Source organism: Agelaius tricolor, unplaced genomic scaffold (genome assembly GCF_023055355.1).
Source record: "Agelaius tricolor isolate 1412-34295 unplaced genomic scaffold, bAgeTri1.0.p SCAF_54, whole genome shotgun sequence".
NCBI lineage: Eukaryota > Metazoa > Chordata > Aves > Passeriformes > Icteridae > Agelaius > Agelaius tricolor.
The window spans coordinates 1,889,855-1,909,297 of record NW_027269314.1 but is presented as its reverse complement, the minus strand read 5'-3'; the positions used below and the strand labels follow the sequence as shown (position 1 = coordinate 1,909,297).

The window sequence follows — 19,443 nt, the reverse complement described above, 5'->3', positions numbered from 1 at the left end:
TCAAGAGAGCTGGAAATGGGGAGTGGGGTCCTGTGGCCCTTCCCCTCTGGCCATCTTGTGTGGCTGCCAGGGCAGGGGAGCATCAGCTACAGCTCCCAGGTGTGTGGAGGGCCTTTTGCTGCTCCTGGGGATGGGGCACGATGGTGCCTTCACTGCTGGGGATGTGTCACATCCCAGGGACAGGAGAGACACCAAGGACACTCTGGGAGCTCCACTACCTGGAGGAGCCTGGCAGCTGTGCAGCTCCTGCCTCTCCTTGGGATCCAGCAGCTGTGCAGCTCCTGGCCTCTCCTTGGGATCCAGCAGCTCTGCAGCTCCTGGCCTCTCCTTGGGATCCAGCAGCTGTGCAGCTCCTGCCTTTCCTTGGGATCCAGCAGCTGTGCAGCTCCTGGCCTCTCCTTGGGATCCAGCAGCTGTGCAGCTCCTGCCTTTCCTTGGGACCCAGCAGCTGTGCAGCTCCTGCTGCTCCATTGGAACCCAGCAGCTGTGCAGCTCCTGCTGCTCCATTGGAACCCAGCAGCTGTGCAGTTCTTGCTGCCTTGGATGTGGGGCTGCCTTGGCATCCTGTGGCACGTGCAGGTGACAGGACTGGGGGTGTCACAGGTGCCGAGGTGGTGGTACAGGCTGTGCCTCCCTCGTGTCATGAGTGCAGAGAATCACTGTGCTCTGAAAATGAGGTGTCAGCTTAGGTCACCTCATCTTGGTGATCTTCATGGAGCCCCTGGAGCTGGGAGTGTGGCTTGGCCCACCCAGGGCAGACCTGGAGAGCTGATCCTGAGCCCAGCCATTCCCCCTCCTCCTCTGGATCCTTGCTCCATGGAGAGCTGGCCCTTGGGTGCTGTGTGCTGCTCCAGGCACAGCAGCTGGGAGAGGGATTGTCCTCCATGGGAGAGGGATTCCCTTGGATTCCTTCTCTGTGAGTGAGGAGCATTTTGATGAGCATTTGAAGGCTCCCTTGGGGAGCTGCTGAGGAAAATGCCCCCGGTTTTTCCCTGTGCTCTGCAGTGACCTTGGGAATGCCAGTGAAAGCTGGGACAGGGCAAGGCTGGCTCAGAGAGGGGGACAGGGCTGGGCCAGTGTCACCCTGAGATGTTTCACCTTGGCCTTAAGCTCCATCACAACTCAGACCCACTTGGGATGCAGTTCTGGATTAGGAGCCGGTGAGCAGCTGATTCCACGCTCCAGTTGATGTTCATGGACCAGGAGAGCAAACTGGTCCAGCTTCTTGGCAGGTCCACCAGACCTTCAGACCTGGTGTGAGGTGTGAAGCTCCCCTGGAGGACCTGGTGCCACCATGCCAGGACAAACCCAGCTCGAGGAATGTCTCCAGGATCATCACAGGGTCACACGGAGCAGGCAGAGCCCTGCATGCACCACCCTCAGTGGGAAGCAGTAGGATAAAGAATTCTTTTCAAAAGCTCCTTTTCCAGCCCTGCAGCAGTGACTGTTCCCACTGGCCATGGGGCTGGCAGCCCCAGGGCTGGGAATATCTCCCTGTTCCAAACACATCCCAGCATTCCCTCTGGCTTCCTTAGGGCAGCTCAGTCCCAGCGAGGTTCCCAGCCATGCTCTGGATGTGGCCTCTGTGCAGGCTGTGGGGATGCACAAGGTGACAGTGACAGGCCATTTTGGTGGCTCCCCCGGCCCTCTCCTCACCCCTGTCCTGCAGTGTGCTGGTGCTTGTAGCTCCTGCTCAGGGTCTGGTCCCAGTGGGCAGTGCTGGAGCCTCATGTGCAGAACAGCAGCTCCTGCAGCCCCTGGCACTGTCAGTGGCTCCCCCTCAGGGCTGTGGGATCCCTCTCCATCCTTTCCAGCTGCCCAGGACTGCTGGGCTCTGTCCTTGTGCTTGGACAGCTCTGCCAGGGGAGCAGAGAATCACAGAGTGTGCTGAGCTGGGAGAGACCCACCAGAGTCATCCATCCAACCCTGGCCCTGCTCAGACCCCCAAAATCCCACCTGGGCATCCCTGGAGCTCTGTCCCAACTCTCCTGGAGCTCTGGCAGCCCCGGGGCTGTGCCCATTGCCTGGGCAGTGCCAGCACCCTCTGGGGATGAACCTTGCCCTGATCTCAGCCTGAGCTGCCCTGGCCCCGCTCCAGCATTCCCTGGTGCTGTCCCTGGGCACCAGAGGGAAGAGATCAGAGCTGCCCCTGTGCTGTCCCTTGGGAGGAGCTGATCCTTGGGCTTGTTGGAGCAGGTTGGTGGCTGCCAGTGCTGTTCCCTCCCAGCACAGGGACACCAGGAGGCATCATCATGGTTGAAGAGGATTTCCACAGCCTTGGTATGTCCTGATCCCATCACCATGGCTGAGGCACCGCTGGGACACACAGCTGGTGGGGCTGTGAGAGGCTTTGCAGAGGTCCCAGGTGGAGGTTTGGGTGTTTCCATCCCAGTGGAGGGAAGTTTGGGTGTTTCTATCCCCATGGATGGACTTTTGGATATTTCCTTCCTAGTGGATGGATGTTTGGATGTTTCCATCCCAGTGGATGGAAGTTTGGATGTTTCCATCCCAGTGGATGGATATGTGGATGTTTCCATCCCAATAGATGGATATTTTGATGTTTCTATCTCCAGGATGGATGTTTGGATGTTTCCATCCCAGTGGATGGATATGTGGATATTTCCATCCCAGTGGATGGATATGTGGATGTTTCCATCCCAATAGATGGATATTTGGATGTTTCTATCTCAAGGATGGATGTTTGGATGTTTCCATACTGATGGACAGATATTTGGATGTTTCCATCCCAGTGGATGGTTGTTTGGGTGTTTCCATCCCAATGGACAGATATTTGGATGTTTCCATCCCAAGGATGGTGCACAGCTGTGCCTGCTCCTTGCAGGGAGGGAGCATCAGGTCACTTCTCTTTCCATCACGCTGAGAAGGAACTGGACTTTGTTCAAGTCCAGAAAGAACCTTTTGGGTGAAAAGTGAGGCCAAAATAAATGAAAATCGAATTTCCCCTTAACTGGCTCCTCACCCTCCTTTTGGCCTCATGGAGAAGGACAATTCTGTGGTCTCTTTCAGGCAAGTGCCGTTCAACTCTTGGGCTGGAGCATCAGTGGTGACCCCAGAGTGATCTGGGGGTCCCTGGGCAGCAAAAAGCTGCTCTGGGCAGTGGGTGCAGCAGGCTCTGATCACACTGGAGCTGCATTTCAGCCCCTGGCAGCTGGGAGCTGTGACCCACAGCATTCCCAGTGAGGATGGGCAGTGCAGGTGTGGGCTCCAGGATCTCAGCCAAACCCATGTGCTGGGGCTCCTTATCTCCTGTGTGGGTGGGAGCAGCTCCAGGGGCTCTGCCCTGCCCTGCTGGCTCTCCTCGGAGCAGGAGAGCTCTGGGTGCCACAGACAGGGGGATTCAGCTGTCCCTCAGTCTCCTGGGTGGTGCCCTCCATCCCTGTACAGCCCCGGGGACAGGGAGCACTGGGGTGCTGATTGTCCCTCCTTGTTGCCCACAGCCCCCACCCCGTGAAGCCCCTGAGTGCTGTGCAGGAGGGCTCCAGCGAGAGGAAGCAGCAGCACAGGGCCAGCCTGAGCAATGGCCTGGAGAGGCTGAAGACAGTGACCACGAGCAGCGTGCAGCCCCTGGCCCCGGCCTCCCAGCAGGACAAAAGCGACCCCAAGGTAAAGGTAGGAGGCTGTGCCACCCCTGCTCCAGGGTGCTGCTCCAGGGCCTGCCAGGGCATGGGTGAGGGTCCAGCCCTTGGGCTGCTCTGCCTCCCTTCTCCCATGGGCTCTGCACCTCCTCACCCCATTGATTGTTCTCCCATCACCTGCTTTGCTTTGGGGGTGGTGTTCTGCAGTGTGTGAGTGAATCCCTGCTTGTAGAAACATGGAATGGGTTGGGAGGGACTTTAAATCCCATCCAGTGCCACCCCTGCCATGGGCAGGGACACCTCCCACTGTCCCAGGCTGCTCCAAGCCCCAGTGTCCAGCCTGGTCTCCACAAGGTGTGGAAGGTGGAAGGTTTAGTGGCTGCCTGCCTGATCCCCTGAAAGGTTCCTAATCCTGGTAGGGGGAAGGTCCTTCCTGGAGCTTTTCTGACTGGATATACTCCAAATACTGCTGTGCTGGGGCCAGCAAAGCACCCATGGCACGTCTGAGGACACAGAGGGTGTTCTGAGGGTGACCCCTGCATCCCTTTGTCCACTCCCACTCCATTTGCCTCCCCAGTGTCACATGGAAAATGCTGCTGGGTTCACCTGATTGAAGGACAAGCACAACCCTGCAGGTCTCTGCACCCAGTGGATGCTGCAGGGAGTTCAGCTGGTGCTTTCTGAGCACACAAGGTCTCTGTGGGTCCCCTGCCTCTCCAGTTTGGGAAGACAGACATGGAAAGTCGGAGTGCTCTGTCTGTTACTGCATCCTGCAGACATTACCAGGAGCAGAGGTTTTAATGCCAGTCCCTGAATGTCCCTCTTGCTTCCCAGCAGGACCCTGGCCAGCTGGACCAGTCAGCCAAGTATTACCACCTGACCCACGACGAGCTGATCCAGCTGCTGCTGCAGAAGGAGGGCGAGCTGAGCAAGAAGGAGGAGCACATCCACGAGCTGGAGAACTACATTGACCAGCTGCTGGTGCGCATCATGGAGCAGTCCCCCACGCTGCTGCAGATCCCTCTGGGGGGAGGCCAGGCCCCCTGAGCCTGCCCAGGGCAGCAGCACCCAGCAGAGCTGTGCCCCCTGAGCCTGCCCAGGGCAGCAGCACCCAGCAGAGCTGTGCCCCCTGAGCCTGCCCAGGGCAGCAGCATCCAGCAGAGCTGTGCCCCCTGAGCCTGCCCAGGGCAGCAGCACCCAGCAGAGCTGTGCCCCAGTACCCACCACGCTGCCAAGACCCCCGCACCCCCTCCTCTCGCCCGAGGCCTCCAGTGGCTTCTGTTCCCAGAGTTAGCAGGAAGGGTTGGCTGCTCCTTCCCAGCCCCAGCTTAGCCCAGCTCAGCTCCAGGGAGCTGTAGGGTGGTGGGCTGCCAGCACCCTATGGGGAGGAGCAGAGCCCTCCCCACCAGGCAGGCGCCTCCCTGGGTTCCTGTCGCTGTGACCAAGTGCCACCTCCCGGGCACTCCTCCTGCCAGAGCTTTAAGTGACCCCTGGACATCTGAGAGCTGGAAACCATCTCCTCGTGACTTCATCCTGCTGCTGCTCCTCCTCTGCCCACACTCCTCCTCCTCCTCTCTTCCCTGAGGGTGGCGTCCTCTGGCTGGTGTTGGGCTGGTGGGTGACACTGGGGACACTGAGACCCCCTGAGGCTCCCCCAGCACGTTCCTGACCAGAGCCTGTGGGATGCCCCTTCCCCTCCTGCCCCAGTTACCCCCAGTGAAGGGTGAAGAGCCAACTCCAGTTTGTGCCACTCCCTCAGCACACTTGTGGGAGATGCTCCACAAAGGGACAGTGCTGGGCCTGGTGGTGTCAGAGCCTGGCTGGGCCACGCTGGCTCTGTCACAGCACCCGTGCCAGGCTGACACTGCCTGGGTGCCTCATGGCTGGACTGGGAATATGGCAGAGGTGCTCCAGGAGTGCTGCAGGAGATCCTCTGCATGCCCACACCCAGCAGAGGCTGCTGTGCCCTGGAGGGACCAAGGAGTGCAGAATCCATACTGAATTTCCACTCAGTATTCCCAGGAATGGCTGCTCACAGCTGCCCTGCCCTGGCCTGCCTCGTCTGTCCAGCACAGCCAGAAAATGCCCCCAGAGCGAGGTCTGGGGGGTCTGACCTCTCTGTAGGGCCCCTGCGGGGTCAGGCACCCCAAACCCTCCTGGCACAGCCCAGAATTCCCAAATCTGGCAGGGCAGTGCCCAGCCTGCTCTCCTGAGCACATCCACAGGCTGGGATGGGCTCTCCAGGGCAGTGCCCAGCCTGCTCTCCAGGGCAGTGCCCAGCCTGCTCCCCTGATCACATCCACAGGCTGGGATGGGCTCTCCAGGGCAGTGCCCAGCCTGCTCCCCTGATACATCCACAGGCTGGGATGGGCTCTCCAGGGCAGTGCCCAGCCTGCTCCCCTGATCACATCCACACTGGGATCAGCTCTCCAGGGCAGTGCCCAGCCTGCTCCCCTGAGCACATCCACAGGCTGGGATCAGCTCTCCAGGGCAGTGCCCAGCCTGCTCCCCTGAGCACATCCACACTGGGATCAGCTCTCCAGGGCAGTGCCCAGCCTGCTCCCCTGAGCACATCCACACTGGGATCAGCTCTCCAGGGCAGTGCCCAGCCTGCTCCCCTGATACATCCACAGGCTGGGATCAGCTCTCCAGGGCAGTGCCCAGCCTCAGGGGCAGCTCTGTTCCCTGCTGTCCCCCGAGTGACCACCCAAAGGTGAAGTAGTGTGAGACCACGACTGTTTCCTTTGTTCCAGTTGTAAACTTGTCTGTTGCAATCTTCATCAAATTCAGTATATCATCTCTTTTGGCGTGCCAATTCCCCTTTTTGTTTCCAATTTTGAAGTAAAGTTATGTTTGAAGTAAAATTATATAAAGTAAGCTGGCTAAGGCTGCAGGGACCCCCTTGAAGGCCTGAGGGGATTCCAGCCCATATTCAGTCTCCACAGACAAGGAACACTCCCTGGGGCAGCACTTTGGGATGGAGTGAGGATGAAGAAAGTGTAGGACTGGTGTAATTGCACCAGTTTGGAGGGGTATCATTTTTGTTAAATGGGGTTACATCTTTCCTATGGGTAGACCTGATAAGTTCAAGGTGGGTCAAGTCTTGGTTGGGAGGTTGATATTGAAGTTGGACACAATAATGAGCTTTGAAGGACCCCAACAGCTCTAACTCCTGGAATTTCTCTGGTGCTCAAGGCAGGGGGGTCTCTACCCATCCCAAGCATCTGCCAGGTTGTGTTTCTTATCTGTATGTGGGTATTCATTTGCTGCTAAGGAACCCCTACCAGGCACATTGACAGAGGGTTGTCCACGCTGTCCATGGACAGGCAGAGATTGTCCTGCTGTAAAGTCTTGGCCAGTGTGACCCAGATGTTCTGGCTGGGCTGAGGGACAATCCATGCACCAGCTGATGGAAAGGTGAGCAGCATCCAAAATCCTCTCTGGAACAGCTGGGGATTCCCTGCCACTGGAGCCATGGTAGAATACCTGGGGATGAGTTGATCTGTGATTTTGAAAAAATGGATTTTTAGACTTATATGACTTTAACAGCCCCTCATATCTTCCCATCTGATCCCCTCAGTTTTTACTGAGTAGGAAAGAGGAGGGAAAACAAGAGGGGATAACAATGCAACAAACTAAAGAGGGGTAGCACTAAAACCAGCCAAAGAGGGGTAACAGTGCAAAACAATGAGCAAATGAAACTCAACAGTCCTAATAATCTTCTGGAGCAGTGCAGAGTCATCTTCTGTGACCAACATCTGTGTTTACACTCTTTTTCCTTCTCTGCTCCACACCACCCAAGCTGATGTCTTTGCTGCCTCTGAGGTTCAGGGGGAGTGTCTCTGGGTGCTGCATCTGGCAGTTTGATACACAGCCTGACATTCCTGCCTGGAGTCCACCTTGGGCCAGATCCTGTAGACATGCCAGCATAGCCTCTACCCTAAGGAATTCATTTAAATGGGCTCAATATTTGTTTGGACTGGGGGTCTTTGATCAGCACAGGGGGTTTCTCTGTGAACTGGGATCTGTGCATATTGGAGAAGTGTCTGACAATGGGGGATTTGGCTCCATGAATGAATTATTAAGAAAATTGATGACATAAAGAGCCTTACATAATCTTCCTACATCCAGTAGTGTTTCAACTCCCCCATGCTGCTGATCAAGGACTCTCTTGAGTGTGCAGTGAGGCCTCTATACAACAGATTGCCCTGTTGGTGAATGGGAATGCCACCGGTGTGTTTCACCCCCACATTGATCTGGGAGCTGTTTGAAATTTTTGGAGGTGTAAGCAGGACCATTATCTGTTTGGGGAATGCCTAGGGTGGAGAATGCTAGGAAAAAATGTTGGATGACATCTTTTGTCTTTTCTCCTGCATGGGCTGATGCAAATACTGCCCCAGAGAACTTATCTATGGAATGAAGGCATTAAGGGCCAAAAGCAGCTCAGAGTTCTTGTTATACCATTTTCCTCTAGCCCCCATGGGGAAGCCTACATAATCAATATCTCCATTAGTCAGGTCTTGTGTTTGTGAATGAGTTTTTGCCTCCCAAAAGGTGCATAATGTGTGACATCTGTTTGCAAAAGCTGTAAACTTTCAAGGCCTTGGGGGTTGACCCTGGCCCTCAGAGAGGACAAAGCAAACTCCTGGCAATTGGGGCAGGAGCCCACGATTGCTCTTGCCTGTTCTCTTGTGATTTTAAACATTCTGACAAGGGCTGGCACATTTTGGTGAAAAAACTGATGGCTCAATTTAGCCTGATTGAAAATATCTGCCCTCCAGCTGCCTTCTGTAGCTGGTCCTGGGAGGTCAGTGTGTGGCCTCACGTGCATGATGTGATATGGCTGCTCTCGGTGGGAGAGGAGGTATGTTCATTTTGGGAGAAATCTAGATTTGGCACTTCCTGCAACAAGGAATGTTCTGCTCTCTCAGCTATTCCAGCAACATAGGCCGAATCAGTGACTAAATTTAAGGGTTGTTTGAATTTCTCAAAGGCTCTGACAACGGCTGCTAATTCTGTAGTTTGTGGGGATCCTTGAACAATCTGAACATCAGACTCCCATTCTTGAGTGTCAGGATTCTTCCCCATCATAACTGACTTGTGGGATCCCCCTGAACCATCTGTAAATACATTCTATGCCTTTAGAGGAGTTCTACTTTTTAATGAATTTGGGACCAAATTAAAGCAAGCATTAAATAGTTTCTGCTTTGGTAGGTGGGTGAAGATTTGGCCTGGGTAGCTGTCCGAGCAAACTGGAGGTGTTCAGTGGTTTGGAGCAAAGGTTCTGGCCTGTTCAATGTCACTGGAAGACAGATGCCTGTAAATTCACACCCCACCAGGGTCCTGAGGTGAGCTCTGGCCTTTCTGATAAGCTGGGCCTAAGCTCCTGAGGTGTTGTGGTGTCTTATTTGGTCTGTGTGATTGAAACACCCACTCTGTGATTAGGAGCTGATCTCTCAGAGTGGGTCCCACTGGAAAATGGGCCCATGGAGCTTGGGTGGTTTACCCAGGATGACAAATTGGAAAGGCAGGGTAGGATCAGCACTGTGGGCTTGTCTCTGGACAATGCTTCTGATACCTTCTGGATCACTTCATGGGCCTTTGGTGTGATGGTTCCTGGGGAGTCGAGGTCATCAGGGCCTCTCAGGAGGTTGAAAAGGGGTGCAAGGTCCTCAGTTATGATCCCTAGCAGTGAACAAACCCAGTTTATGATCCCACATAGCTGATGAAGGTCCCTCAGGGTCCTTGGGTTGTCGTCATGGTGAGCTGCTGGGGCACATTGGTCCTTTTGCTGAGCCAGAGTCCAAGGCAGGTCCATGGGCAGATGTGCAGAATCTTCTCAGTAGCAATTTCAAATCCTGCTCCTTCAGTGGCTTGGATAGTCTGAGAACAGCCTCCAAATAGTAGTCAGTCTCAGTGCATACTGAAATATCATCCAGATGGTGAAAAATTATGGCATTGGGGAATTTTTCTTGAATGGGCAAGAGAATGCAGGCAACAAAGATTTGGCAGATGGCTCAGGAGTTTTTCATCCCTTGAGGAAGAACTTCCCATTGATACCTTTTTAGAGGGGCTTGTCTATTAACTGATGGCACAGAAAATACAAATCTTGGGGCATCTCTAGGATGGAGTGGGATATTTAAAAAGCAATCCTTAATATCAATGACTGCCAGTTTCCAATCTCAGGAGCATTGAAGGTGAGGGCAGGCCAGGCTGTAACAATGACCCCGTTGACATTTCTGAGGTCTTGTGGGAGCCTCCACTTGCCTTTGCCTGGTGTATGAATGACAAAGACAGAGGGGTTCCAAGGGCTGGTGGTGGTACTGTGTGGCCCTTGGATAGCTGCTCCTGCACTAGGGATTCGAGTGCCTTTGGTTTGACTTCTGCCAGGGGCCACTGTTCCACCCAAATGGGACCATCTGACTTCCATGTGAGTGGTGGGGTGGGGTGCTCTGCAGTGGCCCAGCTGGAAATGCTGTGGGTGTGAAGGGATTTCTGGTCTGGCTCCCCATTGTCTCTGCCCCACAGAAGGACAGGTGCAGACCTTTACCACAAAAGGTCTTCCTGTGGCAGTTTGACCCTCAGGACCTTCCGTAAGGATTGCCCTTTTACTCTGCAGAGATGGGGCAGCTGCTCCAATCCCAGAGATGATCCAAAGGCTGGCTCCAGTTCCCAGCCCTGTGGCCACCTGGAGTGAGCAGTGATGGTGGCATCTGACCTGCTGTGAGCCACACCTGGAATAGAAACTTTGGTACCTTTGTTAGACAAGGCACACTCTATAAGAGGTCTGTCTTGGCCTAGCATCTCTGCCCAAAAAACCATAGATTTTCTGGCAAAACATCAGCCCAGGTGGGTACAAGAAAAGCTTGGGTATAGGTGTGCCCAAAGTCAAACACCAGGGTGGGTCTGTACATATTACAGTCACAATGATCTCATCCATTGGCCCCACAGTCTGGACTTCAGGAAGCACATGTAACTCATTAACAGTGTCTCCTATGATTAAAACACCCCCTGGCCCATCAGGAGGTCCAGGTTTACCAGCTGGAATTCAGCAGATCACTTCATCCTCAAATTCAACAGAAAAGGGCTCTCACCAGCGTTCTCTGCCTGAACGTGTTGGTAGCCTGGGAGAGTCAGCACCTTCCTCACAGTCAGTGTCATCATAGGTGGTTTCTCTGTGCCTCAATGCTCTGAGGTTGTGGGAAAAGAGGGATGAAACAGCTCAAAAGAACGATCTTGCAGGAGTTTCACTGAGTCAACCAGCCCTTGAGGTCTTGAGGGTAGTCAGTTGACTGCTAAGAAATTCCCCAGAAAATTGGGCTTTTTTCCCTTGGGGAACTGGAGCACTTGGCTGCAACTTAAAATCCAGTGGCTGGCCAGTGGAGATGCTTCAAAGGGCTAACAAGAAGCCCCACAGTCAGGGCACCAGTTTGTAGCAGCATGGGGTTTAGATGGTGGAAGCTGCAAGCTGCTACCTGATTCCCAAGAAATATCTCCTGTGGAAAAGCTGCTTGGGTAGGAATTCAAGCAGGGCAGTCAAGTACTTTTTTTTTTTTTTTTTTTTTTTTTTTTTTTTTTTTTTTTTTTTTTTTTTTGCTGTTTTGTTGGGGTTTTTTGGGGTTTTTTTGGGGGGGGTTTTTGGGTTTTTTTGGTGGTTTTTTGGGTTTTTTTCTGCCAGATCCCATTTGTCCTAGAGTTGTGGCTGCTGGATCCCAGCAAGCACGGAGCAGCAGGGAGGGGTTTGTCCATGAGCTCCTGGAGACATCTAGGGGGGCTAGTGGTGGCAGGACAGCCCTGTCCCTGCACTGAGGGGCTGGAGGAGCCCCCAGTCTGTACAAAGGTGGGATCTGCTCCGTGTGGGGACAGCCCCATCCCTGCTCCTCTGTTCCCTCAGTCGCTGTCCGAGTATGCTCCCAGCAAACCCAGCAAGGACGTGGCTGCCGGTGGTGCTGGAAGGGAGCTGGTGCTGGCTGTGATGCCGTGGGTTCCCATCCCCTGATCCAGGGCAGAAGCTGCTTTCTCCTTCCTGCGGGCCACCAGCCCAGCCAGCCAGGCCCTGGTGCTGAGCTTGCCCACGCTGCACTCCCAGCTTTCCATCCTCAGCCTCTTGCTCTGGGGATCCTCCTGTGGGATGTCCATGGGTTTTGTTTGAGTTGTGGGATTTGGACAGCGTTTTGCTGGTTCCTCATCGGAGTCAGAATCCACCAGGAGCCGGCGGCTCTGGGCCTGTTCCAACATGGCCTTCATCTCCTGCTCATCCTCCTCCTGCTCCTTGCGCCTCTGCTTCTCCTCCACCTCCTTGTGCTGCTGCAGCATGGCCTCAAAATCCACGCTGGCCTGGCGCTGGTTGAGCTCCTTCAGCTCCTGCAGATTCTCCAGGATCTCCATCTCCAGCTTGGAGTCCTTGGTTCGGTTCTCCAGGACCTTCATGGGATTGTTGAGCTCCTCCTCTTCCCTCTCCTTCTGCATCCTCTTCTCCTCCTCCTCCAGGAGCTTCTGTGCCTGGAAGTTCCTGGTGGCGCCGTGCTCCATGGCGTAATCTGTGTTCTGGGGGTCTGTCTTGAAGGTGATCTCAGCCAGGCAGCGCGGGCACTTGGTGTAGAAGCGGAAGATGGGCAGCCCCAGGCAGGACTCGTTCTGCACCGTCTCCTTGCGGGCGTTGAACTTCTTGCCCTTGTAGATGTACTCCCCACACGTCCTGCACCTCATGTTGAAGGGGGCCATGAGCCTCACCACGTACTGCCGCTCCTTTGGGAGCCTCAGCTTGGGGATCTTGGTGGGGTCGAAGTCTGGGGGGTAATATTTGTTCAGCACTTTCCGTTCCGACATGGCCGCAGCTTCTCCCGCTCCCCAGAGCTGCCCCCGTGCCGCTCACCCCGCGTTGGGCACCACCTTGGAGAGAGTGGGGTTCAGATGGTGTGGAAGTTGCTGCTAATTCCCAAGAAGGCTCTTGTCTTGGTTTGAAAAGCCAGCTGTCTGATCAGGAAGGCAGGAGCCTCCCCTGAAATGGAAAATGGAAAGAAGGGTGGTTCTGCTGGAGCAGGGATCCTGCACAAGGGGAGAGTTTTCCTCTGCAGCTCCAGGGCTGCTGGAGATGGGCCTGGGCTCCCTCTGGCAATGCAGTGGGCAAAGGATGCTGTGGTGTTCCAAATCTCAGATTATATGCAGGTAGGAATGCTTGGCTCCTCCCCATCTCCCAATGGGATGATAGAATTTTATCTGTGTGACTCAATGGCCCATTGGCAGAAGATAATTAGTAATTAATGGCCCATTAACAGAGGATATTTCCCAGAGGGAGGACTGGTTGTGGAAGAGATAAACTGCTCAATTAACAGAAGATAACTGCCACACCTCCAACAGATGGGAACAGAACACACAACTAAATCTTTCAACCTAAGACACATCTCATGTGGAAAAGCTGCTTGGGTAGGAATTCAGGCAAAGCAGTCAAGTCCACACACCGCACTCACCATGGCTAGCTCAGCTCACTGAGGCAAGAAGGGCCTTTTGTAGGATAAATTCCAGCGAGGTTTATTCCAGCAGGCTGAAGGGAAATCAGGGACAAAGAGCAGACCATGTGCTCTGCATGATCAGGTATGGGTCAGCAGGCAGTGCTGAGGGCACAGGGGTGGCACTGTGCCCTTTGTCCTGCCCTACAGGGAAAACAGGACAGGCACCAGGGGTACCACAGCCAGCGAGGAGACAGGGAAAGGAGAAACCTTGAGGATTTGGGACAAGTGGGGAAGGAAGCTGGGAGGATCAGTGTTGGGAGGCTCCATGGGGAAGTCTTCTCTTTCAGCTTAGGCGGGGAAATCTCTGTGGTAGATCTTTCCATGCTGAAGCCTGGAGGTTTCAAAGGATTCCCCACCTGATTTACCTGGCTGAACTGGAGCTACAGTGGAAGGGGATAAGGAAGGATGTTGTTCCCTCCCTCATCCTGCCAGGATTTTGGCTGTAGGAGGTGCCCCTGCTGGCAGAGGGGCAGTTGGAGTGGGATTTCAGCATGAAAGGCATCTTCTCCCTCTTCTCTACCTCCCAAAGTCACTGTGCTCTTTTAAAACCTCCCTGCTCTTCTCTTTACTTGCTTCAGTATAGACCATGCCTTTGAAGAATGGTGCCTTTTGCCACAGGCCAGTAGCAGTTTCCTACCCCAAAGAGGCTCTGCAACCCAATTCTCCATCCCACACAACCTGCCTGGGGCTGGTTCCTCCTCTGTTCTCCTTCTCACCAAGCAAAGGGAGTTAATTGTCATCCGGGGACAGCAGAGCCTCCCCACCCCCTGTGCAGGTGTCCTGGCTCCTCCAGCAGTTGTGCACAGCAGCTCAGGAGAGCTGGGAGCAGAGATCAGGAGCTGACACAGCAGGAAGGGCAGGCTGAGTATTCCAAGCTAAAGTGCAGCTGGAGACAGAAGTGGCTCAGGAGGAAAGGAGCTCTGTCCTGTCCAAGCCTTGCACCCCTGCTCGAGGAGGAGGAGGAGGAGGAGGAGGAGGAGGAGGAGGAGGAGGAGGAGGAGGAGGAGGAGGAGGAGGAGGAGGAGGAGGAGGAGGAGGAGGAGGATGTGTTCCCTGGGAGAACAGCAGCCATGAACCTCCCACTCCTTCCTGCCTCTCCCCTCCCGGGAAACACCTGAGGTTTGCACTGCTCCAGCTGCTCCTGCTGCGTTCCTGCTCCTCCTCCCTCTGCGTGTCTGGGCTGGCATGGGGGTGTCCAAGGCAAGTGTTTCTCCCGTTTCAGAAGGTGCCAGGAACCTCTGTGCCTGTAGGGTCAGATCCCGTGCCCTGGCAGCCCGAGCCTTCTCTGGGTGCCCAGCTGTGCCCAGCTGTGCCCCTGGGAGCAGTCAGGGAGGAGCTGTGGGCACTGGGAATGCAGCAGTGCTGGGCAAAGGGAGAGGGATTCCTCAGTGGGCATTAACGGGGCAGCTGCAGGGCCAACATCTCCCACGGGGCTCCCAGCCTCACAAAGATCCTGCTCTTGGCCCTGTGCCCTGCAGGGACGGCTCTTGGTGCTCCCCACACAAGTGCCAGTGTTTGTATGGATCCCACAGCCCTCCCTCCCACCTCTGCCTCCCCTCAGTCGTGTCTCACCGCCTCCCTCAGCCCCCTCTGCCTTAGTCAGCTCTGCCTTGTTTTGCTCCAAAAGCCTCAACGTTTTGCACTTGAATATAAAAAGTGACTCTCAGAGCTCAGCAGGCTGTACCAGGTGTGCAGCCCTGCAGCAATAGGTGCTTCCACATCTCCTGTTTGCAGCAATACCTGTTCTGTTCTAGCAACACCTGTTCTGTTCTAGCAATACCTGTTCTGTTCCACATCTCCTGTTTGCAGCAATACCTGTTCTGTTCTAGCAACACCTGTTCTGTTCTAGCAATACCTGTTCTATTTCTGTAGCCAGCAATACCTGTTCTGTTCTAGCAACACCTGTTCTGTTCTAGCAATACCTGTTCTGTTCTAGCAATACCTGTTCTGTTCCACATCTCCTGTTTGCAGCAACACCTGTTCTGTTCTAGCAATACCTGTTCTATTTCTGTAGCCAGCAATACCTGTTCTGTTCTAGCAATACCTGTTCTGTTTCTGTAGCCAGCAATACCTGTTCTGTTCCCAGCAATACCTGTTCTGTTCCCCATCTCCTGTTCCCAGCAATACCTGTTCTGTTCCCAGCAATTCCTGTTCTGTTCCCCCATCTCCTGTTCCCAGCAATACCTGTTCCTTCCTTTCCTGCCTTTCCAGCAACGGGTGCTTTGCCATCTCCTGCCTTTCCAGCAACACCTGTTCCCTCCTCTCCTGCCTTTCCAGCAATTCTTGTTCTATTCCTTCATCTCCTGTTTCCAGAAATCCCTCATCTCTTGCCTTTCCATCAATGGGTGCTTCCACACCTCCTGTCTTTCTAGCAATACCTGTTCTGTTCCCTCGCCTCCTGCCTTTTCAGCAATGGGTGCTTCCATAGCTCCCATTTCCAAGCAATATCTGCTCTTTCCATCTCCTGCCTCTTCAGCAATACCTGTTCCCTCACCTCCAGCCTTTCCAGCAATTCCTGTTCTATTCCTTCATCTTCTGCCTTTCTATCAATGGGTGCTTCCACACCTCTTGCCTTTCTAACAATACCTGTTCTGTTTCCTCATCTCCTTCCCTTCCAGCAATGGGTGTTTCCACATCTCCTGCCTTTCCAGCAATACCTGCTCCTTCAATCCCCTGCCTTTCCAAGAACATGTGTTCCCTCCTCTCCTGCCTTTCCAGCAATTCTTGTTCTACTCCCTCATCTCCTGTTTCCAGAAATCCCTCGCCTCCTGCCTTTCCAGCAATGGGTGCTTCCATAGCTCCCATTTCCAAGCAATATCCTTTCCTTCACCTCCTGCCTTTCCAGCAATTCCTGTTCTATTCCTTCATCTCCTGTTTCCAGCAATACCTGTTCCCTCACCTCCTGCCTTTCCAGCAATGGGTGCTTCCACACCTCTTGCCTTTCTAGCAATACCTGTTCTGTTCCCTCCTCTCCTGCCCTTGTAGTAATGGGTGTTTCCACATCTCCTGCCTTTCCAGCAATACCTGCTCCTTCCATCTTCTGCCTTTCCAGCAATGGCTGCTTCCACACCTCTTGCCTTTCTAGCAATACCTGTTCTGTTCCCTCATCTTCTGCCTTTCCAGCAATGGGTGCTTCCATAGCTCCCATTTCCAAGCAATATGCGCTCTTTCCATCTCCTGTTTCCAGCAATCCTGTTCCCTCCTCTCCTGCCTTTCCAGCAATGGGTGCTTCCACACTTCCTGCCTTTCTAGCAATACCTGTTCTGCTCCCTCACCTCCTGCCTTTCCAGTAATACCTGCTCTTTCCATCTCCTGCCTTTCCAAGAATACCTGTTCCCTCATCTGCTGCCTTTCCAGCAATGGGTGCTTCCATAGCTCCCATTTCCAAGCAATATCTGCTCTTTCCATCTCCTGCCTTTCCAGCAATGGGTGCTTCCAAACTTCCTGCCTTTCTAGCAATACCTGTTCTGTTCCCCCATCTCCATCCTTTCCAGCAATCCCTGCTCCTTCCATCTCCATCCTTTCCAGCAATACCTGTTCCCTCATCTCCATCCTTTCCAGCAATCCCTGCTCCTCCCATCTCCATCCTTTCCAGCAATCCCTGCTCCTTCCATCTCCATCCTTTCCAGCAATCCCTGCTCCTCCCATCTCCATCCTTTCCAGCAATCCCTGCTCCTTCCATCTCCATCCTTTCCAGCAATACCTGTTCCCTCATCTCCATCCTTTCCAGCAATCCCTGCTCCTTCCATCTCCATCCTTTCCAGCAGTCCCTGCTCCCCCATGTGCCATTTGCAGCGATCCCTGCCCCTCCCAGCTGCAGGAGCCCAGGTGTGCAGGGCTCCCTGGGTGCTGCAGGAGTGTGGAGCAGTGATGGATGCTCTGTGCCTGTCCCCCAGTGTCCAGCAGGTCCCTCCCTGTGCTTGGGAAAGCTCCACAGATGCTCCTGTCTCTGTTCTCTGTTTCCCCACCCCTCTGGGCTGAAGATTTGGGGTTCCCCCCTCAGCACACAGATTTTGTTCTGTGCACAAGAGCAGCACAGCAGCACTGCAGTGGGGTCTGTGGTGCTGGTGCTGAACCTCCACCTTCCCAAGGAATGGTTCTGAGGGCATAAATGCTTCCCCAGAGAGGGAGGGGACGAGGAAGAGACCCGGGGAAATGTTCTCAAGTTGCCCATCTTGATTAATCTTGATTAATCTCTGTGTTCAGTGACTGAATCTCCTATTTAGTGATTTATTTGGGTCCCAGGGGCAGGAGCAGCGTTCCTGGTCCGTGTCCCTGAGCTCTGTCCCTCTGTGCTGAGCCCAGCACACCCCAGGCTGTTCTGGGCCAGCAGCAGCCTCTCCCTGTTCTGTTTCAAACCCAGCCATAACAGCCCCCGTGGTTTTGCCTTTGTCCTGGAGTTTGTTTTTCCACTCTGGAGCTGTTCCAGGAGGCTGCAGCAGGGTGCTGTGCTCTGCCTTGCTGCCAGCCCTCAGCTGGGCTTTGCTTCCCCAGAGCTTTGGCCAGTTTCCCCTTGCCTGGTCCTCCTGGCCACGTGTGGGCCAGGAGAGCCACCAAGGCTTGTCCTCAAACTGGAACAGACCTGAGGGATGTGCATTCTCCAGTGTGATGTAGACTCAGCCTTGTCTGGGAGGGAGCCCCAATTTGGGGTAAAAATCCTGGAAAAGCATCCCCAGGTGGGAGAAGTGTTGGGGTTTGGAGTTGTTGGTTTCCCTCTCTTCACGTCTGCAGGAAGTGGGTTCTGTGTGTCTCATGTTTTAAGAGTTGCAACTAATGTTTATAAAGAGCTTGTTATTTACGTTTTAAGCACTTTAAAAAAAAATAAAAGTTGTTCAAGCTGTTCCTAGACACTTCTGATTCATTGACAACAGCGTCTGTGCTGACGGCGCCTGGACACCGAGTGACATTTCTGTTTGTCTGCTGCACGAGGAGGAGGAGGAGGAGGAGGAGGAGGAAGAGGGTGTCCAACTCCTCCAGCAGCTTTTCCACCTGTCCTGACAGTCCCTGAGTGCTGTGCAGTGGGAATGCTGCAGGAACCTCGAGTTACAGCCCAAATCCTGCTCCTGGCCCGGGTGTGGGGCACCTGAGGGGTTTGGGACCCTTTGGGGTTGGTGTGGGTACCCTGAGCACCCAGGGAAAGGAAAGGGAAGGGAAAAGGGGGAAGGGAAGGGAAGGGAAGGGAAGGGAAGGGAAGGGAAGGGAAGGGAAGGGAAGGGAAAAGGGGGAAGGGAAGGGAAGGGAAGGGAAGGGAAGGGAAGGAAAGGAAAGGAAAGGAAAGGAAAGGAAAGGAAAGGAAAGGAAAGGAAAGGAAAGGAAAGGAAAGGAAAGGAAAGGAAAGGAAAGGGGAAAGGGAAAAGGAAAGAGAAAAGGAAAGGGGAAAGGGAAAGGGAAAAGGAAAGGGGAAAAGGGAAAAAAAGGGGGAAAAGGGGAAAAAGGAAAGGGCCTGGCTCCATCGGGGCTCCTGGGAGCTCTGGTGTCCCAGACTCCTCCCCAGCTCTGTTCCCCCACCTTGCCCCACTCAGCCCTTTTCCTTCCCAGCTCCTTTCTCCATCCAAGCCTTTCCCCTGAAGAACATGAGCTGCCCTCAGCCCCAGAAATGACCCTGCTGCTCCCCCAGAGCGGCTCCCTCAGCTCTAACCTGGTTTATTTTCCCTGCAGCTGCAGGGATGGAGCCCCTGGGGAGCTGGGCATGGCTGGGGGGCTCAGCAGGGAAATGCTGAGGCTGAGCTGGGAGCCTGTGAAAGGGGATCCAGCCTGGGACAGTGCCTGGAGTTGGGCAAAGCAAGGATTTAAACCCAAATTCCTGCCTGGAGCACAGAGCAGTCCCAGCCCTGCACGAGGAGGGAGCCTGGCTGCTGCTCCAGGCTCCAGCTCTGCCGCCCAAAGCTTCCTCCAGATCTGCCTTCCCAAGGAATGTTCCTGTGCCCTGTCCCAGCTGTCTCCTCTGGGCACCCCAAAACTCCCTCCTGGGTGGGGGGACCCTGCATGGGCACCAGGTACCCCCCAAAGCTGCTCTCACTCCCCTCCTCAGCTGGGCAGGGAGAGAAAACTCCACAAAAATCCCATTTGGGGATGGGGGCAGGGAGAGATCCCTCAGAGCTCACCAGAGATGGAGGCACAGGAGATGGAGGAAATCAGGTGAATTTATTAAATTAATTTATTACCAATCCAACCAGAGCAGGTGTCATGGTTTAACACTGGCACAATGCCAGTGCCCCCATGAAGATACCTTCTCCCTGGTTTCTGCTGTGAGAAATAAACCCAAATTTGAAATCCCTTTTCCCCCACCCCTCCTTCCTTCTCAGGCTCAGTTTCCCTCCTGCTTCTCTCCCTCC

At 54.4% G+C, this 19,443-nt stretch overlaps 2 protein-coding genes and 1 pseudogene across 7 annotated transcripts in view; 2 read left to right on the top strand and 1 right to left on the bottom strand.

Moving 5' to 3' along the window:
* RAB11FIP5 (RAB11 family interacting protein 5) overlaps positions 1–17,956 on the top strand; it is a 53,699-nt gene extending 35,743 nt beyond the window's left edge. For 2 of the 6 annotated variants that reach the window (XM_071455823.1, XM_071455818.1), the window contains exons 5-6: positions 3,459–3,630; positions 4,431–17,956. In XM_071455823.1, coding sequence (XP_071311924.1) covers positions 3,459–3,630; positions 4,431–4,643 — 385 coding nt within the window. In that variant the 3' untranslated portion in view covers positions 4,644–17,956. The remainder of the gene's footprint in view (positions 1–3,458; positions 3,631–4,430) is intronic. The other 4 variants (XM_071455819.1, XM_071455822.1, XM_071455821.1 and 1 more) reach the window with 4 other exon arrangements.
* Positions 11,487–12,425, bottom strand: LOC139604646 (splicing factor YJU2 pseudogene; annotated as a pseudogene).
* On the top strand, positions 15,450–17,956 carry LOC139604635 (keratin-associated protein 10-6-like). Its single transcript, XM_071455803.1, has 5 exons — positions 15,450–15,470; positions 15,585–15,602; positions 15,939–16,002; positions 16,309–16,608; positions 16,643–17,956. Exons 1-5 carry the CDS (start codon positions 15,450–15,452, stop codon positions 17,209–17,211), a joined length of 972 nt encoding a protein of 323 aa, XP_071311904.1. The 3' UTR covers positions 17,212–17,956.
* Positions 17,957–19,443: the final 1,487 nt, after the last annotated feature.

Excerpts from the sequence above, each read along its gene's own strand:
- LOC139604635 (XM_071455803.1), top strand. The coding sequence starts at position 15,450 with ATGGGTGCTTCCACACCTCCT. Across the intron at positions 16,003-16,308 it reads TTTCCAGCAATACCTGTTCC|TCCTCTCCTGCCTTTCCAGC; the intron begins CTCACCTCCTGC and ends AATCCTGTTCCC. Across the intron at positions 16,609-16,642 it reads TCCATCCTTTCCAGCAATCC|CTGTTCCCTCATCTCCATCC; the intron begins CTGCTCCTTCCA and ends TTCCAGCAATAC.